Here is a 27240-nt window from a genome sequence, read left to right on the forward strand (position 1 = left end):
ACTGTGTGGAAGACTATGCAGGGGACGATGAGGTCCTAGACCCCACATGGAATGAAGGTCGTGCCACTGACTTTCACAGTTCGGAGGAAGAGGCAGTGGTGAGACCGAGCCAACAGCGTAGCAAAAGAGGGAGCAGTGGGCAAAATCAGAACACCCGCTGCCAAGAGACTCTGCCTGCTACTGACCGCCGCCATCTGGGACCGAGCACCCCAAAGGCAGCTTCAAGGAGTTCCCTGGCATGGCACTACTTCAAACAATGTGCTGACGACAAGACCCGAGTGGTTTGCACGCTGTACCATAAGAGCCTGAAGCGAGGCATTAACGTTCTGAACCTTAGCACAACCTGCATGACCAGGCACCTGCATGCAAAGCATGAACCGCAGTGGAGTAAACACCTTAAAAACAAGGAAGTCACTCAGGCTCCCCCTGCTACCTCTTCTGCTGCTGCCGCCTCAGCCTCTTCTGCTGCTGCCGCCGCCTCAGCCTCTTCTGCTGCTGCTGCCGCCGCCTCGGCCTCTTCCTCCGCCTCTGGAGGAACGTTGGCACCTGCCGCCCAGCAAACATGGGATGTACCACCAACACCACCACCTGCGTCACCAAGCATCTCAACCATGTCACACGGCAGCGTTCAGCTCTCCATCTCACAAACATTTGAGAGAAAGCGTAAATTCCCACCTAGCCACCCTCGATCCCTGGCCCTGAATGCCAGCATTTCTAAACTACTGGCCTATGAAATGCTGTCATTTAGGCTGGTGGACACAGACAGCTTCAAACAGCTCATGTCGCTTGCTGTCCCACAGTATGTTGTTCCCAGCCGGCACTACTTCTCCAAGAGAGCCGTGCCTTCCCTGCACAACCAAGTGTCCGATAAAATCAAGTGTGCACTGCGCAACGCCATCTGTGGCAAGGTCCACCTAACCACAGATACGTGGACCAGTAAGCACGGCCAGGGACGCTATATCTCCCTAACTGCACACTGGGTAAATGTAGTGGCGGCTGGGCCCCAGGCGGAGAGCTGTTTGGCGCACGTCCTTCCGCCGCCAAGGATCGCAGGGCAACATTCTTTGCCTCCTGTCTCCTCCTCCTCCTACTCAGCTTCCTCCTCCTCTTCTTCCACCTGCTCATCCAGTCAGCCACACGCCTTCACCACCAACTTCAGCACAGCCCGGGGTAAACGTCAGCAGGCCGTTCTGAAACTCATATGTTTGGGGGACAGGCCCCACACCACACAGGAGTTGTGGCGGGGTATAGAACAACAGACCGACGAGTGGTTGCTGCCGGTGAGCCTCAAGCCCGGCCTGGTGGTGTGCGATAATGGGCGAAATCTCGTTGCAGCTCTGGGACTAGCCGGTTTGACGCACATCCCTTGCCTGGCACATGTGCTGAATTTGGTGGTGCAGAAGTTCATTCGCAACTACCCCGACATGTCAGAGCTGCTGCATAAAGTGCGGGCCGTCTGTTCGCGCTTCCGGCGTTCACACCCTGTCGCTGCTCGCCTGTCTGCGCTACAGCGTAACTTCGGCCTTCCCGCTCACCGCCTCATATGCGACGTGCCCACCAGGTGGAACTCCACCTTGCATATGCTGGACAGACTGTGCGAGCAGCAGCAGGCCATAGTGGAGTTTCAGCTGCAGCACGCACGGGTCAGTCGCACTGCGGATCAGCCCCACTTCACCACCAATGACTGGGCCTCCATGCGAGACCTGTGTGCCCTGTTGCGCTGTTTTGAGTACTCCACCAACATGGCCAGTGGCGATGACGCCGTTATCAGCGTTACAATACCACTTCTATGTCTCCTTGAGAAAACACTTAGGGCGATGATGGAAGAGGAGGTGGCCCAGGAGGAAGAGGAGGAAGAGGGGTCATTTTTAGCACTTTCAGGCCAGTCTCTTCAAAGTGACTCAGAGGGAGGTTTTTTGCAACAGCAGAGGCCAGGTACAAATGTGGCCAGACAGGGCCCACTACTGGAGGACGAGGAGGACGAGGATGAGGAGGAGGTGGAGGAGGATGAGGATGAAGCATGTTCACAGCGGGGTGGCACCCAAAGCAGCTCAGGCCCATCACTGGTGCGTGGCTGGGGGGAAACACAGGACAATGACGATACGCCTCCCACAGAGGACAGCTTGTCCTTACCTCTGGGCAGCCTGGCACACATGAGCGACTACATGCTGCAGTGTCTGCGCAACGACAGCAGAGTTGCCCACATTTTAACGTGTGCGGACTACTGGGTTGCCACCCTGCTGGATCCCCGGTACAAAGACAATGTGCCCACCTTACTTCCTACACTGGAGCGTGATAGGAAGATGCGCGAGTACAAGCGCACGTTGGTAGACGCGCTACTGAGAGCATTCCCCAATGTCACAGGGGAACCAGTGGAAGCCCAAGGCGAAGGCAGAGGAGGAGCAAGAGGTCGCCAACGCAGCTGTGTCACGGCCAGCTCCTCTGAGGGCAGGGTTACCATGGCAGAGATGTGGAAAAGTTTTGTCACCACGCCACAGCTAACTGCACCACCACCTGATACGGAACGTGTTAGCAGGAGGCAACATTTCACTAACATGGTGGAACAGTACCTCTGCACACCCCTCCACGTACTGACTGATGGTTCGGCCCCATTCAACTTCTGGGTCTCCAAATTGTCCACGTGGCCAGAGCTAGCCTTTTATGCCTTGGAGGTGCTGGCCTGCCCGGCGGCCAGCGTTTTGTCTGAACGTGTATTCAGCACGGCAGGGGGCGTCATTACAGACAAACGCAGCCGCCTGTCTACAGCCAATGTGGACAAGCTGACGTTCATAAAAATTAACCAGGCATGGATCCCACAGGACCTGTCCATCCCTTGTGCAGATTAGATATTAACTACCTCCCCTTAACAATATATTATTCTACTCCCGGCGCACTTCCTCATTCAATATTATTTTTAATTTCATTTTACCATTATATTGCGGGGCAACCCAAAGTTGAATGAACCTCTCCTCTGTCTGGGTGCCGGGGCCTAAATGTGTGACAGTGGCCTGTTCCAGTGGTGGGTGACTTGAAGCCTGATTCTCTGCTATGACATGAAGACTTATTCTGTGCTGACATGAAGCCAGATTCTCTGTTACGCGACCTCTCTCCTCTGCCTGGGTGCCTGGGCCTAAATATGTGACAGTGGCCTGTTCCAGTGGTGGGTGACGTGAAGCCTGATTCTCTGCTATGACATGAAGACAGATTCTGTGCTGACATAAGGCCAGATTCTCTGTTACGCGACCTCTCTCCTCTGCCTGGGTGCCTGGGCCTAAATTTGTGACAGTGGCCTGTTCCAGTGGTGGGTGACGTGAAGCCTGATTCTCTGCTATGACATGAAGACAGATTCTGCGCTGACATAAGGCCAGATTCTCTGTTACGGGACCGCTCTCCTCTGTCTGGGTGCCGGGGCCTAAATGTGTGACAGTGGCCTGTTCCAGTGGTGGGTGACGTGAAGCCTGATTCTCTGCTATGACATGAAGACAGATTCTGTGCTGACATAAGGCCAGATTCCCTGTTACGCGACCTCTGCCTGGGCCTAAATATGTGACAGTGGCCTGTTCCAGTGGTGGGTGACGTGAAGCCTGATTCTCTGCTATGACATGAAGACAGATTCTGCGCTGACATAAGGCCAGATTCTCTGTTACGGGACCGCTCTCCTCTGTCTGCGTGCCGGGGCCTAAATGTGTGACAGTGGCCTGTTCCAGTGGTGGGTGACGTGAAGCCTGATTCTCTGCTATGACATGAAAACAGATTCTGTGCTGACATAAGGCCAGATTCTCTGTTACGCAACCTCTCTCCTCTGCCTGGGTGCCTGGGCCTAAATGTGTGACAGTGGCCTGTTCCAGTGGTGGGTGACGTGAAGCCTGATTCTCTGCAATGACATGAAGACAGATTCTGCGCTGACATAAGGCCAGATTCTCTGTTACGGGACCGCTCTCCTCTGTCTGGGTGCCGGGGCCTAAATGTTTGACAGTGGCCTGTTCCAGTGGTGGGTGACGTGAAGCCTGATTCTCTGCTATGACATGAAGACAGATTCTGTGCTGACATAAGGCCAGATTCTCTGTTACGGGACCGCTCTCCTCTGTCTGGGTGCCGGGGCCTAAATGTGTGACAGTGGCCTGTTCCAGTGGTGGGTGAAGTGAAGCCTGATTCTCTGCTATGACATGAAGACTGATTCTGTGCTGACATGAAGCCAGATTCTCTGCTATGGCATGAAGAGACTGATTCTGGGCTGACATGAAGCCAGATTCTTTGCTATGGCATGAAGAGACTGATTCTCTGCTGACGTGAAGCCAGATTCTCTGCTATGGGACCTCTGTCCAATTGATATTGGTTCATTTTTATTTTTTTAATTTTTATTTTAATTCATTTCCCTATCCACATTTGTTTGCAGGGGATTTACCTACATGTTGCTGCCTTTTGCAGCCCTCTAGCTCTTTCCTGGGCTGTTTTACAGCCTTTTTAGTCCCCAAAAGTTCGGGTCCCCATTGACTTGGGGGGTTCGGGTTCGGGACGAAGTTCGGTTCGGGTTCGGATCCCGAACCCAAACATTTCCGGGAAGTTCGGCCGAACTTCTCGAACCCGAACATCCAGGTGTTCGCTCAACTCTACTTTTTAAGTGTTTTTATGTCTTGGTGTCCTATGCCTCTCCTTGCATAAGTATCTCTGTGCTATCAATGCACAGCCTGGGCCCTGTTTATATAGGTTGTTCATGTTGTAAACTAGACCATGTGGTAACGATTAGCATATTAATATTAATTAGTTGATGTAGCTCAAATAGTTAAATTATATTTTATAAAAATTTTCTATGTTTATTATAGGTCTTTTTATGCATGAATCTTAATTTTATATCAAAAGCTTATCAACTGTTATAAATGGGCTTACCAAGGGCTTTTACTTTTATTTAAAGGGATTCTGTCACCTCTCATAACCCAAATTCGGATTTTAAACCAGTCATGCTCCACAGCTTACCTTGAATCGGCTGTGCTGTTCTATATTGTAATCCGTCCAGTAGTTTTGCAGAAAAACGACTTTTATAATTATGCAAATTAACCCTGAAGGTGCCCAGAGGGGCGTTATGTTCCCCTTTGTGTGCCCAGTAATGCCCCTCTTACAGTGCCCAAAACGCCTTCCTCCAGAATCCCTAACCGCCCACAGCGTCTCATCCCTCTCCTCCCCCTCCCTGACGGCCGAGCGAAGTCTCGCGCAGACGCAGTACCCACTGAGGGCTGTGCCCAAATTCCTTTTAGGAGGGCATTTTTAGACATTTGGATCCCAGACTTCTTCTCACGCTTTAGGGCCCCTAAAATGCCAGGGCAGTATAAATACCCCACATGTGACCCCATTTTGGAAAGAAGACACCCCAAGGTATATAATGAGGGGCATGGCGAGTTCATAGAATATTTTTTTTTTTTGCTACAAGTTAGCGGAAATTGATTTTTATTTATTTTTCTCACAAATTCTCCCTTTCCGCTAACTTGGGACAAAAATTTCAATCTTTCATGGACTCAATATGCCCCTCACGGAATACCTTAGGGTGTCTTCTTTCCGAAATGGGGTCACATGTGGGGTATTTATACTGCCCTGGCATTTTAGCGGCCCTAAAGCGTGAGAAGAAGTCTGGAATATAAATGTCTAAAAAATGTTATGCATTTGGATTCCGTGAGGGGTATGGTGAGTTCATGTGAGATTTTATTTTTTGTCACAAGTTAGTGGAATATGAGACTTTGTAAGAAAAAAAATAAATAAAAAAATTTCCGCTATCTTGTGCCAAAAATTTTTCTGAATGGAGCCTTACAGGGGGGTGATCAATGACAGGGGGGTGATCAGGGAGTGTATATGGGGTTATCACCCCCCTGTCATTGATCACCCCCTGTAAGGCTCCATTCAGACGTCCGCATGTGTTTTTCGGATCCGCGGTGTCAATGTTTTGCGGATCCACTGATCCGCAAAACACATACGGATGTCTGAATGGAGCCTTACAGGGGGGTGATCAATGACAGGGGAATGATCAATGACAGGGAGGTGATCAGGGAGTGTATATGGGGTTATAACCCCCCTGTCATTGATCACCCCCCTGTAAGGCTCCATTCAGACTTCCGTATGTGTTTTGCGGATCCGATCCATGTATACGTGGATCTGTAAAAAACATACGGACGTCTGAATGGAGCCTTACAGGGGGGTGATCAATGACAGGGGGGTGATCAGGGAGTCTATATGGGGTGATCACCCCCCTGTCATTGATCACCCCCCTGTAAAGCTCCATTCAGACGTCCGTATGTGTTTTGCGGATCCGATCCATGTATCCGTGGATCCATAAAAAACATACGGACGTCTGAATGGAGCCTTACAGGGGTGTTATCAATGACAGGGGGGTGATCAGGGAGTCTATATGGGGTGATCACCCCCCTGTCATTGATCACCCCCATGTAAGGCTCCATTCAGATGTCCGTATGTGTTTTGCGGATCCGATCCATGTATCCGTGGATCTGTAAAAAACAAACATACGGACGTCTGAATGGAGCCTTACAGGGGGTGATCAATGACAGGGGGGTGATCAATGACAGGAGGGTGATCAGGGAGTCTATATGGGGTGATCACCCCCATGTAAGGCTCCATTCAGACGTCCGTATGTGTTTTGCGGATCCGATCCATGTATCCGTGGATCCGTAAAAAACATATGGACGTCTGAATGGAGCCTTACAGGGGGGTGATCAATGACAGGGGGGTGATCAATGACAGGGGGGTGATCAGGGAGTCTATATGGGGTGATCACCCCCCTGTCATTGATCACCCCCCTGTAAGGCTCCATTCAGACGTCCATATGTGTTTTGCGGATCCGATCCGTGGATCCATAAAAAACATACGGACGTCTGAATGGAGCCTTACAAGGGGGTGATCAATGACAGGGGGGTGATCAATGACAGGGGGGTGATCAATGACAGCGGGGTGATCAGGGAGTCTATATGGGGTGATCAGGGGTTAATAAGTGACAGGGGGGGTGTAGTGTAGTGTTGTGCTTGGTGCTACTTTATACTGAGCTGCCTGTGTCCTCTGGTGGTCGATCCAAGCAAAAGGGACCACCAGAGGACCAGGTAGCAGGTATATTAGACGCGGTTATCAAAACAGCGTGTAATATACCTGTTAGGGGTTAAAAAAATCGCATCTCCAGCCTGCCAGCGAACGATCGCCGCTGGCAGGCTGGAGATCCACTTGCTTACCTTCCGATCCTGTGAACGCGCGCGCCTGTGTGCGCGCTTTCACAGGAAATCTCGCGTCTCGCGAGATGACGCATATATGCGTGACTGTGCCTGCAGCTGCCGCCTCCGGAACGCGATCCTGCGTTAGGCGGTCTGGAGGCGGTTAAGGCCTCATGCACACGACTGTTTTTTTTAAGGTCCTTATGTCCGGGGTCCGTAGGTCCGTGATCCGTGACCGTTTTTTCGTCCGTGGGTCTTCCTTGATTTTTGGAGGATCCACGGACATGAAAAAAATGTAGTTTTGGTGTCCGCTTGGCCATGCGGAGCCAGACGGATCCGTTTGAGGTTGACACAATATGGTGCAATTGTAAACGGATCCGTCCCCTATTGACTTTCAATGTAAAGTCAGGAGTCCCTATTATACCATCGGATCGGAGTTTTCTCCAATCCGATGGTATATTTTAACTAGAAGCGTCCCCATCACCATGGGAACGCCTCTATGTTAGAATATACTGTCGGATATGAGTTAGATCGTGAAACTCGGATCCGACAGTATATTCTCACACAGAGGCGTTCCCATGGTGATGGGGACACTTCAAGTTAGAATATACTAAGAACTGTGTACATGACTGCCCACTGCTGCCTGGCAGCACCCGATCTCTTACAAGGGGTTGTGATCTGCACAATTAACCCCTCAGGTGCCGCACCTGAGGGGGGTTAATTGTGCGTATCACAGTCCCCTGTAAGAGATCAGGGGCTGCCAGGCAGCAGGGGGCAGACCCCCCTCGGCCCCCCTCCCTCCCTCTATTGTATTAATTTCATTGGTGGCCAGTGTGCGGGCCCCCCCTCCCTCCCTCTATTGTATTATTTTCATTGGTGGCCAGTGTGCTGCCCCCCCGGCCCCCCTCCCTCCCTCTATTGTATTATTTTCATTGGTGGCCAGTGTGCGCCCCCCCCTCCCTCCCTCTATTGTATTATTTTCATTGGTGGCACAGTGTGCGGCCTCCCCTCTCCCCCCCCCCGATCATTGGTGGTTGGTGGCAGCAGAGAGTTCCGATCGGAGTCCCAGTTTAATCGCTGGGGCTCCGATCGGTAACCATGGCAACCAGGATGCTACTGCAGTCCTGGTGTCACGGCTGAGGATGGGGGAAATCCTCAGCCGTGTGGAGCCCGGTGATGTTACGGCTGCTTGGCCATGATGACAGGATTAGGGAGCAGGTCAACTCCTAAACGCATCCCTAACCTGACCCTGGCTCCTAGCTACATGAGCCAACCTTGATGGTAGGAGGGCTCATGCTCCGGAACCTAAAAGTCCCTGCTAGCCCTCAAGATGACCCTCACCTAGGAGCTGAGTAAGACAAGCCCACTCCTCCTAGACACGGAGGAGCAGGAGTCTCAACGGCCAAGCTGCAGGAAAAGGGGAGACATAAACAGCTCTATGGATATGGCAGGTGAACAAAGAGTTCCACCTACCTGCCACAGCCTTGCTGACTGGATCCCTGTGTATGCAGGGTGCAGATCACAAACGCATCCCCACACAGGGACCCAGATCCATAGCTGCACAAAATCACATGTAAAACATCACACGGACATCACACATAACTAGAAATAACTTAATGCGACATTATGGTTATGACCACAGGGGTGGCTCTTACTGGCAGGTAGCAAAGACATGAGGCTGCTCTCAGCTAAGCGTGGCTGAAGCAACCTGCAGGCCTGCAAAAGCAGTGAGGCTTTATAGGCCAAGAAGCCACACCCCACAGTCGGACACACCCAGTGCACACACACACTAGGAAGGAGATTAACCCTTCCAACACCAGGGAAGGGAAAACACCACTTAAAGGGGACGTGCACACAAAAACATACCACACGGTGCACACAACACACACACCTAACAAAAGGTTGCTAGGTGTGACCGCATGCCAGGGCAGCAAGCTACCTAGCGACGCTCAGGCTGCTCTGCTGCTAAAAACAACACTGGTTGCCCGCGGCAACCACAAGTGAGGCCACAGAAAAGCAGCCCTCACCCGTGGTTGAACGCCCATACAAAACCGCAGGCAACCGCATGCGGTAAAGGAGTCACGGTCATGGGCATGGCCGTGACACCTGGTTGCCATGGTTACTTAGCAATATTAGAAGCATCATACTTACCTGCTGCGCTGTCTGTGACCGGCCAGGAGCTCCTCCTACTGGTAAGTGACAGGTCTGTGCGGCGCATTGCTTAATGATCTGTCACTTACCAGTAGGAGGAGCTCCCGGCCGGTCACAGACAGCGCAGCAGGTAAGTATGATACTTTGTTCTAATATTGCTAAGTAACCATGGCAACCAGGACTGCAGTAGCGTCCTGGTTGCCATGGTTACCGATCGGAGCCCCAGCGATTAAACTGGGACTCCGATCAGAACTCTCCGCTGCCACCAATGATCGGGGGGGGGAGAGGGGAGGCCGCACACTGTGCCACCAATGAAAATAATACAATAGAGGTAGGGGGGCCAGGGGGGCCGCACACTGGCCACCAATGAAAATAATACAATAGAGGGAGGGAGGGGGGGTCGAGGGGGGCGCACACTGGCCACCAATGAAATTAATACAATAGAGGGAGGGTGGGGGGGCCGCACACTATGCCACCAATCAAAATAATACAATAGAGGGAGGGAGGGGGCCGCACTGGCCACCAATGAAATTAAAACTGGGGAGGGAGGGGGTCTGCCCCCTGCTGCCTGGCAGCCCCTGATCTCTTATAGGGGGCTATGATATACGCAATTAACCCTTTAGGTGCAGCACCTGAGGGGTTAATTGTGCGGATCACAGCACCCTGAACGATATCGGGTGCTGCCAGGCAGCAGGGGGCAGTCATGTACACAGTTTGTAGTATATTCTAACTAGAAGCGTCCCCATCACTATGGGAACGCCTCTGTGTTAGAATATACTGTCGGATATGAGTTTTCACGAAGTGAAAACTCATATCTGAAAAAGCTTTTATGCAGACGGATCTGTGATACGTCTGTGTGAAAGTTGCCAACGGCCAATCTTTCGTGCATCCGTGTTTTTTCACGGACCCATTGACTTGAATGGGTCCGTGAACCGTTGTCCGTCAAAAAAATAGGACAGGTCATATTTTTTTGACGGACAGGAAACACGGATCACGGATGCGGCTGCAAAACGGTGCATTTTCCGATTTTTCCACGGACCCATTGAAAGTCAATGGGTCCACGAAAAAAAAAACTGAAAACGGCACAACGGCCACGGATGCACACAATGGTCGTGTGCATGAGGCCTAAAGCAGATGTGCTTTTGCCATCATTTGTAAACTGAATGCTATTAGTAATCTGTCATACTTTTTAAACACATAAACGAAACCATTTGCTAAAGTCCGGCTTTAAAAACGGTGCTTTTGATGTAAATAACAGATGTCATGACCTTGTATAACACATCCTGTGACGGGTCTGAGAAAATCTTGATTTACACAGATGTGCTTTTGCAGGCATTTGTAAACGACTGATATTAGCAGGAATCTGAGAAGTGATAAGCAATATAAAACTAATATCAAGCGATATAAACCTAATATCAAGCGATATAAAATTAATATCAAGCGATATAAAAGGGTGCGTGGTACCTGTCACTTTGACGAAACATATATCCTCTTACTACTTGCGTGTGTGGGGGGGCATGGGTGTTCACGTACTTTTTAGTAAAAAAAATAATAATGGCCAAGTGTTAGAAAAAAAAAAAAAGTTCAAACTTGCTGATCAGCGGTACAACGCTGATCAGCGGTGGAGCAGGCGATGCGCTAACAGTGGCCGGATGCTAAGAGTGCCGGCCACAGTCAGCGCACGCAAAACAAAAAAAAGTGGTGGGGGGGAAGCAAGTGGCAGCACTCCTGGATGGGTCTAGGGTCTCACAGCTAAGTGCTGTGGACCCCAACCACCAGAAACAATAAATCAGATAAAGTTTTTTTTTCCCCTAACTAACTGTCCCTTCTATCCCTGCCTAATCGTGCCTCTCCCTCACTGACCCTAACCTACTGGAGGGTGATGGGTGCAGGAGGGTGATGGTTGCCGACGGGGAGATCGCTGGAGCTGGTGCAGAACGGTGCAGAACGGTGCAGAACGGTGCAGGACGGTGCAGGAGCAGCAGCAGGAAGAGGAGGAGAGAGAGGAGCGCCGGGAGTTTGAATCTCCTGCCTCTCTCCCTGCACCAATCAGCACCAAGAACAGCACCGCCAGCACCAAGGACAGCACCACCGCCCCCAAATGCCCAGATTGTAATCACACCACCGATCACCGTCCTTTTCCGGTTCATCGGGTCACTGGAGACCCGAATGGACCGGAAACGCAGCAAACCGCAGGTCTGAATTGACCTGTGGTTTGCTGTGATCGCCAATGCGGGGGGGTCACATGACCCCCCCCGGCGTTGTGACAGGATGCCCGCTGAATGATTTCAGCGGACATCCTGTTCCGATTAACCCCCGCCGCGCCGCAATGTAGTTTTAAAGTTAGGACCTACCGGTACGTCATGGGTCCTTAAGGACTCGGCAAACATGTCCTAAGTCCTTAACCACCTCAGCCCCCAGTGCTTAAACACCCTGAAAGACCAGGCCACTTTTTACACTTCTGACCTACACTACTTTCACCGTTTATTGCTCGGTCATGCAACTTACCACCCAAATGAATTTTACCTCCTTTTCTTCTCACTAATAGAGCTTTCATTTGGTGGTATTTCATTGCTGCTGACATTTTTACTTTTTTTGTTATTAATCGAAATTTAACGATTTTTTTGCAAAAAAATGACATTTTTCACTTTCAGTTGTAAAATTTTGCAAAAAAAACGAGATCCATATAGAAATTTTGCTCTAAATTTATTGTTCTACATGTCTTTGATAAAAAAAAAATGTTTGGGTAAAAAAAAAATGGTTTGGGTAAAAGTTATAGCGTTTACAAACTATGGTACAAAAATGTGAATTTCCGCTTTTTGAAGCAGCTCTGACTTTCTGAGCACCTGTCATGTTTCCTGAGGTTCTACAATGGCCAGACAGTACAAACACCCCACAAATGACCCCATTTCGGAAAGTACACACCCTAAGGTATTCGCTGATGGGCATAGTGAGTTCATAGAACTTTTTATTTTTTGTCACAAGTTAGCGGAAAATGATGATTTTTTTTATTTTTTTTTTTTTTCTTACAAAGTCTCATATTCCACTAACTTGTGACAAAAAATAAAAACTTCTATGAACTCACTATGCCCATCACGAAATACCTTTGGGTCTCTTCTTTCCAAAATGGGGTCACTTGTGGGGTAGTTATACTGCCCTGGCATTCTAGGGGCCCAAATGTGTGGTAAGGAGTTTGAAATCAAATTCTGAAAAAAATGACCTGTCAAATCCGAAAGGTGCTCTTTGGAATATGGGCCCCTTTGCCCACCTAGGCTGCAAAAAAGTGTCACACATCTGGTATCTCCGTACTCAGGAGAAGGTGGGGAATGTGTTTTGGGGTGTCATTTTACATATACCCTTGCTGGGTGAGAGAAATATCTTGGCAAAAGACAACTTTTCCCATTTTTTTATACAAAGTTGGCATTTGACCAAGATATTTATCTCACCCAGCATGGGTATATATAAAATGACACCCCAAAACACATTCCCCACCTTCTCCTGAGTACGGAGATACCAGATGTGTGACACTTTTTTGCAGCCTAGGTGGGCAAAGGGGCCCATATTCCAAAGAGCACCTTTCGGATTTGACAGGTCATTTTTTTCAGAATTTGATTTCAAACTCCTTACCACACATTCGGGCCCCTAGAATGCCAGGGCAGTATAACTACCCCACAAGTGACCCCATTTTGGAAAGAAGAGACCCAAAGGTATTCCGTGAGGGGCATGGCGAGTTCCTAGAATTTTTTATTTTTTGTCACAAGTTAGTGGAAAATGATGATTTTTTTTTTTTTTTTTTTTTTTCATACAAAGTCTCATATTCCACTAACTTGTGACAAAAAATAAAAACTTCCATGAACTCACTATGCCCATCAGCGAATACCTTGGGGTCTCTTCTTTCCAAAATGGGGTCACTTGTGGGGTAGTTATACTGCCCTGGCATTCTAGGGGCCCAAATGTGTGGTAAGGAGTTTGAAATCAAATTCAGTAAAAAATGACCTATGAAATCCAAAAGGTGCTCTTTGGAATGTGGGCCCCTTTGCCCACCTAGGCTGCAAAAAAGTGTCACACATCTGGTATCCCCGTACTCAGGAGAAGTTGAGGAATGTGTTTTGGGGTGTCTTTTTACATATACCCATGCTGGGTGAGATAAATATCTTGGTCAAATGCCAACTTTGTATAAAAAAATGGGAAAAGTTGTCTTTTGCCAAGATATTTCTCTCACCCAGCATGGGTATATGTAAAATGACACCCCAAAACACATTCCCCAACTTCTCCCGATTACGGAGATACCAGATGTGTGACACTTTTTTGCAGCCTAGGTGGGCAAAGGGGCCCATATTCAAAAGAGCACCTTTCGGATTTCACTCGTCATTTTTTACAGAATTTGATTTCAAACTCCTTACCACACATTTGGGCCCCTAGAATGCCAGGGCAGTATAACTACCCCACAAGTGACCCCATTTTGGAAAGAAGAGACCCCAAGGTATTCGCTGATGGGCATAGTGAGTTCATGAAAATTTTTATTTTTTGTCACAAGTTAGTGGAATATGAGACTTTGTATGAAAAAAAAAAAAAAAAAAAAAATCATCATTTTCCACTAACTTGTGACAAAAAATAAAAAATTCTAGGAACTTGCCATGCCCCTCACGGAATACCTTGGGGTGTCTTCTTTCCAAAATGGGGTCACTTGTGGGGTAGTTATACTGCCCTGGCATTTTCCAGGGGCCCTAATGTGTGGTAAGTAGGTAAATGACCTGTGAAATCCTAAAGGTACTCTTTGGAATATGGGCCCCTTTGCCCACCTAGGCTGCAAAAAAGTGTCACACATCTGGTATTGCCGTACTCAGGAGAAGGTGGGGAATGTGTTTTGGGGTGTCATTTTATATATACCCATGCTGGGTGAGAGAAATATCTTGGCAAAAGACAACTTTTCCCATTTTTTTTATACAAAGTTGGCATTTGACCAAGATATTTCTCTCACCCAGCATGGGTATATGTAAAATGACACCCCAAAACACATTCCCCACCTTCTCCTGAGTACGGCGATACCAGATGTGTGACACTTTTTTGCAGCCTAGATGCGCAAAGGTGCCCAAATTCCTTTTAGGAGGGCATTTTTAGACATTTGGATACCAGACTTCTTCTCACGCTTTGGGGCCCCTAGAATGCCAGGGCAGTATAAATACCCCACATGTGACCCCATTTTGGAAAGAAGACACCCCAAGGTATTCAATGAGGGGCATGGCGAGTTCATAGAAATTTTTTTTTTTTGGCACAAGTTAGCGGAAATTGATATTTTTAATTTTTTTCTCACAAAGTCTCCCGTTCCGCTAACTTGGGACAAAAATTTCAATCTTTCATGGACTCAATATGCCCCTCACGGAATACCTGGGGGTGTCTTCTTTCCGAAATGGGGTCACATGTGGGGTATTTATACTGCCCTGGCATTCTAGGGGCCCTAAAGCGTGAGAAGAAGTCTGGAATATAAATGTCTAAAAAATTTTACGCATTTGGTTTCCGTGAGGGGTATGGTGAGCTCATGTGAGATTTAATTTTTTGACACAAGTTAGTGGAATATGAGACTTTGTAAGAAAAAAATAAAAAAATTCCGCTAACTTGGGCCAAAAAAATGTCTGAATGGAGCCTTACAGAGGGTGATCAATGACAGGGGGGTGATCAATGACAGGGGTGTGATCAATGACAGGGGTGTGATCAATGACAGGGGTGTGATCAATGACAGGGGTGTGATCAATGACAGGGGGGTGATCAGGGAGTCTATATGGGGTGATAACCACAGTCATTGATCACGCCCGTGTAAGGCTTCATTCAGACGTCCGTATGCGTTTTGCGGATCCGATCCATCTATCAGTGGATCCGTAAAAATCATGCGGACGTCTGAATGGAGCTTTACAGGGGGGTAATCAATGACAGGGGGGTAATCAATGACAGGGGGGTGATCAGGGAGTCTACATGCGGTGATCACCACAGTCATTGATCATGCCCCTGTAAGGCTTCATTCAGACGTCCGTATGCGTTTTGCGGATCCGATCCATCTATCAGTGCATCCGTAAAAATCATGCGGACATCTGAATGGAGCTTTACAGGGGGGTAATCAATGACAGGGGGGTAATCAATGACAGGGGGGTGATCAGGGAGTCTATATGGGTTGATCACCACAGTCATTGATCACGCCCCTGTAAGGCTTCATTCAGACGTCCGGATGCGTTTTGCGGATCCGATCCATCTATCAGTGCATCCGTAAAAATCATGCGGACATCTGAATGGAGCTTTACAGGGGGGTGATCAGGGAGTCTATATGGGGTGATCACCACAGTCATTGATCATGCCCCTGTAAGGCTTCATTCAGACGTCCGGATGCGTTTTGCGGATCGGATCCATCTATCAGTGCATCCGTACAAATCATGCGGACATCTGAATGGAGCTTTACAGGGGGGTAATCAATGACAGGGGGGTAATCAATGACAGGGGGGTGATCAGGGAGTCTATATGGGTTGATCACCACAGTCATTGATCACGCCCCTGTAAGGCTTCATTCAGACGTCCGGATGCGTTTTGCGGATCCGATCCATCTATCAGTGCATCCGTAAAAATCATGCGGACATCTGAATGGAGCTTTACAGGGGGGTGATCAGGGAGTCTATATGGGGTGATCACCACAGTCATTGATCATGCCCCTGTAAGGCTTCATTCAGACGTCCGGATGCGTTTTGCGGATCGGATCCATCTATCAGTGCATCCGTAAAAATCATGCGGACATCTGAATGGAGCTTTACAGGGGGGTGATCAGGGAGTCTATATGGGGTGATCACCACAGTCATTGATCATGCCCCTGTAAGGCTTCATTCAGACGTCCGGATGCGTTTTGCGGATCGGATCCATCTATCAGTGCATCCGTAAAAATCATGCGGACATCTGAATGGAGCTTTACAGGGGGGTGATCAGGGAGTCTATATGGGGTGATCACCACAGTCATTGATCATGCCCCTGTAAGGCTTCATTCAGACGTCCCGGATGCGTTTTGCGGATCGGATCCATCTATCAGTGCATCCGTAAAAATCATGCGGACATCTGAATGGAGCTTTACAGGGGGGTGATCAGGGAGTCTATATGGGGTGATCACCACAGTCATTGATCATGCCCCTGTAAGGCTTCATTCAGACGTCCGGATGCGTTTTGCGGATCCGATCCATCTATCAGTGGATCCGTAAAAATCATGCGGACGTCTGAATGGAGCTTTACAGGGGGGTAATCAATGACAGGGGGGTAATCAATGACAGGGGGGTGATCAGGGAGTCTATATGGGGTGATCACCACAGTCATTCATCACGCCCCTGTAAGGCTTCATTCAGACGTCCGGATGCGTTTTGCGGATCCGATCCATCTATCAGTGGATCCGTAAAAATCATGCGGACGTCTGAATGGAGCTTTACAGGGGGGTAATCAATGACAGGGGGGTAATCAATGACAGGGGGGTGATCAGGGAGTCTATATGGGGTGATCACCACAGTCATTCATCACGCCCCTGTAAGGCTTCATTCAGACGTCCGGATGCGTTTTGCGGATCCGATCCATCTATCAGTGGATCCGTAAAAATCATGCGGACATCTGAATGGAGCTTTACAGGGGGGTGATCAATGACAGGGGGGTAATCAATGACAGGGGGGTGATCAGGGAGTCTATATGGGGTGATCAGGGGTGATCAGGGGCTAATAAGGGGTTAATAAGTGACGGGGGGGGGGTGTAGTGTAGTGTAGTGGTGCTTGGTGGGACTTTACTGAGCTACCTGTGTCCTCTGGTGGTCGATCCAAACAAAGGGGACCACCAGAGGACCAGGTAGCAGGTATATTAGACGCTGTTATCAAAACAGCGTCTAATATACCTGTTAGGGGTTAAAAAAAACACATCTCCAGCCTGCCAGCGAACGATCGCCGCTGGCAGGCTGGAGATCAACTCTCTTACCTTCCGTTCCTGTGAGCGCGCGCGCCTGTGTGCGCGCGTTCACAGGAAATCTCGGCCATCGCGAGATGACGCATATATGCGTGACTCTGCGCAGGGCTGCCACCTCCGGAACGCGATCCTGCGTTAGGCGGTCCGGAGGTGGTTAAGGGGTTAAAAAGTGGGTTTTGGAAATTTTCCGAAAAATTTCAAGATTTGCTCCCAAACTTCTAACGTCCCCAAAAAATAAAATGTAATTTTCAAAATGATCCAAACATGAAGTAGACATATGGGAAATGTAAAGTAATTACTATTTTTGAAGGTATTACTATCTATTATAAAAGTAGAGAAATTGAAATTTGCTAAATTTTTGGTAAATTTGGTATTTTTTTTATGAATAAAAATGTTATTTTTTTTACTTATTTTTACCACTGTCATGAAGTACAATATGTGACGAGAAAACAATCTCAGAATGGCCTATATAAGTAAAAGCGTTTTAAAGTTATCACCACATAAAGTGACACGTCAGATTGGCAAAAAATGGCCTGGGCAGGAAGGTGAATACAGGCCCGGGGTTGAAGTGGTTAATTGTATATCTTATTTATATCTTATTTTATGTATTTAATAAAGATGGTTATACACACAGGTTTTTGCCTGCATTTTTTAAAAAAAAATTTTATGTGTTTTTCTTTGTGGTAAATACGTCTTCTAAGTTTAAGGTCTATAATAAAAAGGAAATATAGGATACACAAGCATTATTATGCTACTGACATTTTTGTTAATTAGGTGGTGGTTTTAGGTTTCTGGATTCTTTTCAAAAATGCAGCATGTACGTAGCTCTTGAATTTTTTGGGAAATTTTCACGTCACCTTCTCTATAGAGAAAAAGCACCGCAAAGAAAATGCTAGTGGGCAAACAAACTGCAAAAACACCCAAAAACCCTACAAAAACATTTTAAAAATGAAGGCGGTTAGAAATAAAACACATACAGATTCCTACACCTCCTAAAAAAAACAAAAAAAAACCTGACAAAATTTGTATATGTGGGGACTGTTATGGATTTATGTACAGTAAGTCATGATTGTAATCTTTTTTTCCACAGGTTAATACCAGCAACATTTTATCCAGGAAGAATAATTCTATCACTAGATTTTGTAATTTTTTGCTTGCGTCTCATGCATATCTTTACGATAAGTAAAACTCTTGGTCCTAAAATAATAATTGTTAAAAGAATGGTAAGTATTAATTATATGTATTTTTGAAGCCCTTTATCTTTTGTTAATTTATCGATCATCTTTACTTTGAAAAGTTTTCTATCTTTATTTCTGTCAGTGCTGAGACTAAAAACAAATGCACATTTTATTGACTTTCATTGCATGTTTTTAACCCTTCGAGGTTTTCTCATTTTCTTCACAAATAAGATTAGAATAAAATTACTTTTCATCATATGTCGATGTTTTCATCACTTTTTTTTTCACACAGTGGGGCAGATTTATTAATTCTAAATATGTATAACATAAAAAAAATTGATTCTTTAGTGATGGATGCCTTTTAACCCCTTCTACCCCGGGCCAGTTTCTGCCCTTCTGCCCAGGCCATTTTTTGCAAATCTGACATACTGTATGTCACTTTATGTGGTTATAGCTTTGGAACACTTTCATTTATGGATACTTTCACACTGGCATTTTGGCTTTTCGTTTGTGAGATCCGTTCAGGGCTCTCACAAGCGGTCGAAAACAGATCACTTTTGCCCTTATGCATTCTGAATGGAAAAGGATCCGCTCAGAATGCATCAGTTTGCCTCCGTTCCGTCTCCATTCCGCTTTGGAGACTGACACCAAAACGCTGCTTGAGGTGTTTTGGTGTCCATCTGACGAAACTGAGCCAAACTGATCCATTCTGACACACAATGTCAATGGGGACGGATCCGTTTTCTATGACACAATCTGGCACAATAGAAAACTGATCCATCCTCCATTGACTTTCAATAGTGTTCAAGACGTTCTGTCTTGGCCATGTTAAAGATAATACAAACGGATCCATTCTGAACATAAGCAGATGGTTGTATTATCTGAACGGATCCGTCTGTGCAGATCCATGATGGTTCCGCACCAAATGCGAGTGTCAAAGTAGCCTATCCAAGCCATTCTGAGATTGTTTTCTCGTGACACATTGTACTTCATGATAGTCATAAATCTGAGTCAATCTAATTTCTCCTTTATTTGTGGAAAAAATACCAAATTTACCAAAAGTTTTCAAAATTTTAATTTCTCTTCTTTTAAAACAGAAAGTGATACTTCATAAAATATTTATTACTTAACATTCCCCATATGTCTACAGTACTTCATGTTGGCATCATTTTGTAAATGTCATTTAATTTTTTTAGGATGTTAGAAGGCTTAGAATTTTGGAAGCTATTTCCAAAACCCACTTTTTAAGGACCAGTGCAGGTCTGAAGTCACTTTGTGGGGTGTACATAGTGGAAACCCCCATAAATGACCCCATTGTAGAAACCACACCCCACAAGTTACTCAAAACTGATTTTACAAACTTTGTTAACCCTTTAGGTGCTGCACAAGAATTAAAGGAAATGGAGATTACATTTCTAAATTTCACTTTTTTGGCAGATTTTCCATTTTAATGAAAATTTTTCTTTAACACATCAAGGGTTAACAGCCAAACAAAACTCAATATTTATTACCCTGATTCTGAGGTTTACTGAAACACCCTACATGTGGTCGTAAAATGATGTAAGGGCATATGGCAGGGCGCAGAAGAAAAGGAGCGCCATATGGTTTTTGGAAGGCAGACTTTGCTGGACTGGTTTTTAGATGCCATGTCCCCCTGATGCACCCTAAGGCTGAGTTCACATCAGCGTTCAGCCTTTCCATTCTCCTGCTCCGTTATAGGAGCAGGAGAATGGAAAGGACGGATTCGGCACATAACTGAGCCGAACGGAGCCTACAGACCCCATAGACTATAATGGGGTCCGTTAGGTTTCTGCTCAGAAGATGATTTTGGAGCAGAGACAAAAGTTGTGCATGCAGGACTTTTGTCTCCGCTCCAAAATCATCTTCTGAGCGGAAACCTAACGGACCCCATTATAGTCTATGAGGTCCGTAGGCTCCATTCGGCTCAGTTATGTGCAGAATCCGTCCTTTCCGTTCTCCTGCTCCTATAATGGAGCAGGAGAACGGAAAGGCTGAACGCTGATGTGAACTATGCCTTACAGTGGAAACTCCCAAAAAGTGACCCATTTTGAAAACTAGGGGATAACGTGCCAGTTTTATTGGTACTATCTTGGGGTACATATGATTTTTAATTGCTCTATATTACATTTTTTGCGAGGCAAGGTAACCCAAAAATGGCTGTTTTGGCACCATTTTATTTTTTACAACATTGATCTGACAGGGTAGATCATGTGCTACTTTTATAGAGCAGGTTGTTACAGATGCAATTATATCAAATACGTATACTTTGTTTCAGTTTAACACAATAAAGCATTTTTGGTAAAAAAAAAAATTGTGGCTCCATTTTCTGAAATCCTTATTTTTTATTTTTCTGCTGATCATCTTGTGCAGGATGTCGTTGTTTGCAGGAAGAGTTGACAATTTTATTGGTACCATTTTTGGGTACATATTCTTTTTTGATCATTCATTATTACACTTTATGAGGCAAGGTGACCAAAAAATTTTTTTTTTGGCACAGTTTTTTTATTTATTTTGTTTTACAGCGTTCACCTGAGGGGTTAGGTCATGTGACATTTTTATAGAGCAGATCGTTACGGACATGGAAATACCTAATATGTATAATTCTTCTTATTTATTAAAGTTTTACACAATAAAACAAAAATTGTGTCTGAGAGCCATAGCTTTTTTATTTTTTGACCGATTGTCTTAAGTAGGGTCTAATTTTTTGTTGGGTGAGGTAATGGTTTGACTGGTACTATTTTGGGGGGGTCAAAAGCCTTTTTGATCGCTTGGTGTTGCACTTTATGTGATGTTAAGTGACAAAAAATGACTTTTTTGGCAATGTTTTGTATTTTTTTTTTGCGGTGTTCAACTGAGGGGTTAGGTCATGTGATATTTTTATAGAGCAGATTTTTATGGATGTGGCAATACCTAATATGTATACTTTTTTATTTATTTCACTTTAACACAATAATAGCAGTTTTGAAGCAAAAAAAATCATATTTTAGTGTCTCCATTGTCTGAGAGTCATAATTTTTTAATTTTTTGATCGATCGTCCATGGTAGAATCTAATTTCTTGTGAGATGAGGTGACGGTTTCATTGGTACTATTTTGGGGGGCATATTCCTTTTTAATCACTTGGTGTTGCAATTTTTGTGATGTACGGTGACAAAAAATGTCTGTTTAGTGAGGGTTAGATCATGTTTTTTTTTTATAGAGCTGGTTGTTACAGAAGAGGCGATACCTAATATGTATACTTTTTATTTATTTCACTTTACCACAATAATAGCATATTTGAAACAAAAAAAGGATGTTTTAGTGTCTTAGTTATTTTTTGAGCAATTTTCTTATGTAGGGTCTCATTTTTTGTTGAATGAGGTGAAGGTTTTATCGGTACCATTTTGTGGGACATATGCCTTTTTGATCGCTTGGTGTTGCACTTTTTGTGATGTAAGGTGACAAAAATGGCTTTTCTTGACACTGTTTTTATTTTAATTTTTTATGGTGTTTATCAGAAGGGGTGGATCATGTGATATATTGATAGAGCCGGTCATACCTTTTATCGGTATGCACGGGGTGTTATATGTGTTGTGTGCACTTCCCCTTTAAGTTGTTGTTTTCCCTTCCCTGGTGTTGGAAGGGTTAACTTCCTTCCTAGTGTGTGTGTGCACTGGGTGTGTCTGACTGTGGGTGTGGCTACTTGACCCTATAAAGCCTCAGTGGAAGGCAGTAGTCAGGGAGGGTGATTCAGCCATGCTTGCTGGAGACAGCCTCCTGCTTATTTACCATCTGCCAGTGAGTGCCACCCTGTGTCACAGCCAGACAGCTGAGAAGCGCTCACAGGAGCTTCTCAGATCCTCCTCCTTGAATTTCTTTGTTTTGGTTTAGTTTCTCATCTCGTTAGTCTATCTCAGCTGTCATGCAGTTAGACTGATCGCTACCCTTTAAGTTCCTCCCCATAATGCAGTAGTGTGCGGCTGATACAACTTCCTGGAGTGTGTGCGCATGCTGTTCCCAGCTCCCAGCTCCCAGTTCCCTGTTCCCTGTTCCCTGTTCCCAGTCGTCAGTCGTCATTCATCTGCAAGATAAGTGCTGTTTATGTATTTATGATTTTGTCTTTTCTGGATCCAGGTGACCCTGACTCCCTCCGTGTCAGTGTAGGGAGCCGGTGGTCGTGTCCCTTCACTATTGTAGGGTCTTCAGGTAATAGATAGCCGAGGAACGTGGATATGCGGCCATCCACCTTTGGGGTGTTCGCATAGGCTGAGCAGTGAGGGAGAGCGGCAGGTCTATTGCAGGGGTCTCCCTTTGTTCCTTAGTTGTGGATCCAGAGAGACATTGTTTATATGGTATTGTCTTGTTTCCTGTACACCATCCGTGACATTATCAGCCGCCAAAACCGTCTCAAGCATGGATCCGGTTTCACTTTTGGCTGAACGCTTTCAGGGTCTTTGTTTGGAGGTAGCTGATCTCCGTAAGACTTTTTCTCAGTTTCGAGTGACCGGTTCAGCTTGCGTTCATGGAGTTTGTGCTGAGCCTAAGATCTCGCTCCCGGATACGTTCTCCGGGGGTAGTGAGAATTTTGTGCGTTTTAGAGAGGCTTGCAAACTCCATTTTCGCCTTCTTCCCCATTCTTCTGGTGATGAAGAACGGAGGGTGGGGATCATTATATCGCTGCTCAGGGGTAACGCTCAGTCCTGGGCCTTTTCGCTGCCGGAGGGGGCACGGCCCCTTCGTTCAGTGGATGAATTCTTTTTAGCCAGATATATGATGATCCGGATCGTATTGCTCTGGCTGAGTCTAGACTACGTCTGTTATGCCAGGGTAAACAATCCGCAGAGATATACTGTTCAGAATTTCGGAGATGGGCAGCAGATACGGGTTGGAATGATGCTGCACTCCGAAGTCAATTTTGCTATGGTCTTTCAGAGGGATTGAAAGATGCATTTGCCTTTCATGAAAGACCTACCTCCTTGGATTCTGCTATGTCTCAGGCTGTTCGTATTGACAGGCGTCTTAGAGAGAGAGGAGAGATCTCTCCTTCCTGTCATACTCAGTCCCGGGACAGTGCAGCGGTCTCATTCTGTGCACAGGGGTCTCAGTCGCTGTCAGCCCCTTCTGAGCAGGAGTCCATGCAGCTGGGGTTGATTGCCTCTGACAATAGAAGATTCAGCCCGCAGGGGAGGGTTTGTTTTTGTTGTGGAGGTATAAATCATCTGGCAAATGTTTGTCCCTCTAGGAGATTCAGGCAGTTTTCTGGGAGTAATAAAGAGACAAAAAGGAAAAAATCTTTTAAAAATGTTCCGTCTGTTACTATTGGCAGGGTTGAGGCGGAAATTGAAGGTTTTCCGTTTGCTTGTAGTTCCCGTTTTGTCCTGCCTGCTAGGGTGGCGCTAGAGAGCAAGAGCATTTTTTGAGAGATTTTTGTGGATAGTGGAGCAGCTGTCAACCTCATTGATAATCAATTTGCAATAACTCATGGTTTCCAGGTATGCACTTTGGGAAAGGATATTCCTGTTTTTGCTATTGATTCAGCTCCACTTTCTCAGAAATCATTAAAGGGCATAGTTCACAATATCCGTTTAATTGTGAGTGATGCTCATGTTGAGGATGTGTCATGTTTCGTCCTTAGCGGTTTGCCTACTCCTCTAGTGTTGGGGCTACCCTGGCTCACTAAACATAACCCCACCATTGATTGGCAAGCGAGGCAAATAAATGGTTGGAGTAACTTTTGCAGAGAGAATTGCCTCATAACATCTGTTTCTGAGGTTTCTACTAAGACTGTACCACCTTTCCTCTCTGAATTTTTGGATGTCTTCTCTGAGAGTGGAGTTCAGGGTTTGCCTCCGCACAGGGAGTATGATTGCCCTATTAATCTCATCCCAGGCGCCAAGCTGCCTAAATCTCGTTTATACAATCTCTCCCAACCTGAGAGGGTCGCTATGCGGGCTTATATCTCTGAGAGTCTGAGAAAAGGACACATACGACCCTCGAAGTCACCTGTTGCCGCTGGTTTTTTCTTTGTTAAGAAAAAAGATGGTTCTTTAAGACCTTGTCTGGATTTCAGGGAGCTGAACAGTATCACTATTCGTGATCCTTATCCGCTTCCTCTGATCCCGGACCTGTTTAACCAGGTTGTTGGGGCTAAAGTCTTTTGCAAATTAGACCTAAGAGGGGCATACAACCTGGTTAGGGTCAGAGAAGGAGACGAATGGAAGACGGCTTTCAATACCCCTGAGGGCCATTTTGAGAATTTGGTTATGCCTTTTGGTTTGATGAATGCCCCAGCCGTTTTTCAGCATTTCGTCAACAGCATTTTTTATCATTTAATGGGAAAATTTGTATTAGTGTATTTGGATGACATTTTGATTTTTTCTCCTGATTTCAAGACTCATAAGGAACACTTACGTCAGGTCTTGCTCATCCTGCGGGAGAATAAATTATACGCGAAACTGGAAAAATGTGTGTTTGCGGTTCCAGAAATCCAATTTCTGGGGTTTCTTGTCTCCGCTTCTGGTTTTCGCATGGACCCCGAGAAGGTCCGCGCTGTGCTTGAGTGGGAGCTTCCTGAGAATCAGAAGGCGCTGATGCGTTTTTTGGGCTTTGCCAATTATTACAGGAAATTTATTTTGAATTATTCCTCTGTTGTTAAACCACTCACTGATATGACCAGAAAGGGGGTAGATTTTTCTTCCTGGTCGGTAGAGGCGCGTAAGGCCTTTTCTAATATCAAGGAGAGTTTTGCTTCCGCTCCCATCCTAGTACAACCTGATATTTCGTTACCCTTCATAGTTGAGGTTGATGCTTCTGAGGTAGGGGTGGGTGCGGTCTTGTCTCAGGGTTCCTCTCCTGCCAAATGGCAACCGTGTGCCTTTTTCTCAAAGAAACTCTCCTCCGCAGAGAGAAATTATGATGTGGGAGATAGGGAATTGTTGGCCATCAAGTTGGCTTTTGAGGAATGGCGCCATTGGCTAGAGGGAGCCAGACACCCTATTACCGTGTTTACTGACCATAAAAATCTGGCCTACTTGGAGTCAGCCAAGCGTCTGAACCCGAGACAGGCCAGATGGTCTTTGTTCTTTTCAAGGTTTAATTTTGTTGTTACGTTCCGCCCTGGGGTTAAGAATGTGAAGGCAGATGCCCTGTCACGTTGTTTTCCGGGAGGTGGGAATTTTGAAGACCCGGGTCCCATTTTGGCTGAAGGTGTGGTGGTCTCTGCTCTTTTTCCTGAATTGGAGGCAGAGGTGCAGGCAGCCCAGTCAGAAGCTCCTGATCTTTGTCCTCCTGGGAGGTTGTTTGTGCCTCTCGCTTTGAGACACAAGATTTTTAAAGAACACCACGACACGGTCCTTGCTGGGCACCCGGGGGCAAGAGCCACGCTGGATCTCATCGCTCTGAGATTCTGGTGGCCTGCGCTTCGTAAGTCGGTTGAGGGTTTTGTGGCAGCTTGCGAGACTTGCGCTCGTGCCAAGGTCCCTCATTCACGGCCATCAGGTCCTCTCCTTCCTTTGCCCATTCCTTCCCGTCCTTGGACACATCTGTCCATGGACTTCATAACGGACTTGCCTCGTTCCTCGGGGAAGTCTGTGATTCTGGTGGTGGTGGACCGTTTTAGCAAAATGGTGCATTTTATCCCTTTTCCTGGTTTACCCAATGCTAAGACGCTGGCATTTATTGACCACATTGTCAAATTGCATGGGATTCCTTCAGACATAGTCTCTGATAGAGGCACGCAGTTTGTTTTCAGATTCTGGAAGGCTTTCTGTTCTCGCTTGGGGGTTCGGTTGTCATTCTCTTCTGCTTTCCATCCGCAGTCGAATGGCCAGACAGAGCGCGTCAATCAGAATCTGGAGACATATCTGCGCTGTTTTGTGGCGGAGAATCAGGAGGATTGGTGTTCTTTTTTGTCCCTTGCTGAGTTTGCTTTAAATAACCGTCGTCAGGAGTCCTCTGATAAGTCACCATTTTTTGGTGCATATGGGTTCCATCCGCAGTTTGGGACTTTCTCGGGAGAGGGCTCTTCTGGTTTGCCTGATGAGGACAGATTCTCCTCGTCTTTGTCATCTATTTGGCAAAAGATTCAGGATAATCTAAAGAGCATGAGTGAGAGATATAAGCGTGTGGCGGATAAGAGACGTGTGCCTGGTCCGGACCTGAATGTTGGTGATCTGGTGTGGTTGTCTACCAAGAATATCAAATTGAAGGTTCCCTCCTGGAAGTTGGGTCCTAGGTTTATTGGGCCTTACAAGATCCTGTCTGTCATCAATCCTGTTGCCTACCGTCTTGATCTTCCTCAGACTTGGAAGATCCATAATGTTTTTCATAAGTCCTTATTGAAACCTTATGTTTAACCTATTGTACCCTCGTCTTTGCCTCCTCCTCCGATTATGGTTGATGGAAATCTTGAATTTCAGGTCTCTAGGATTGTGGATTCTCGTCTTGTCCGCGGTTCCCTCCAGTACCTCGTTCATTGGGAGGGTTATGGTCCTGAGGAGAGGATGTGGGTCCCAGTGACGGACATTAAGGCCTCTCGTCTCATCAGGGCTTTCCATAGGTCCCATCCTGAGAAGGTGGGCCCTGAGTGTCCGGAGTCCACTCCTAGAGGGAGGGGTACTGTCACAGCCAGACAGCTGAGAAGCGCTCACAGGAGCTTCTCAGATCCTCCTCCTTGAATTTCTTTGTTTTGGTTTAGTTTCTCATCTCGTTAGTCTATCTCAGCTGTCATGCAGTTAGACTGATC

The 27240-nt window shown here is 46.5% G+C and overlaps 1 protein-coding gene across 1 annotated transcript in view; it reads left to right on the forward strand.

Annotated features, from left to right (window-relative positions):
- TRPM2 (transient receptor potential cation channel subfamily M member 2) overlaps positions 1–27240 on the forward strand; it is a 1766051-nt gene that overhangs the window by 910526 nt on the left and 828285 nt on the right. The window contains exon 11 of the mRNA XM_040441475.1: positions 18412–18544. Coding sequence (XP_040297409.1) covers positions 18412–18544 — 133 coding nt within the window. The remainder of the gene's footprint in view (positions 1–18411; positions 18545–27240) is intronic.

This window comes from Bufo bufo, chromosome 7 (assembly GCF_905171765.1).
Source record: "Bufo bufo chromosome 7, aBufBuf1.1, whole genome shotgun sequence".
Lineage (NCBI taxonomy): Eukaryota > Metazoa > Chordata > Amphibia > Anura > Bufonidae > Bufo > Bufo bufo.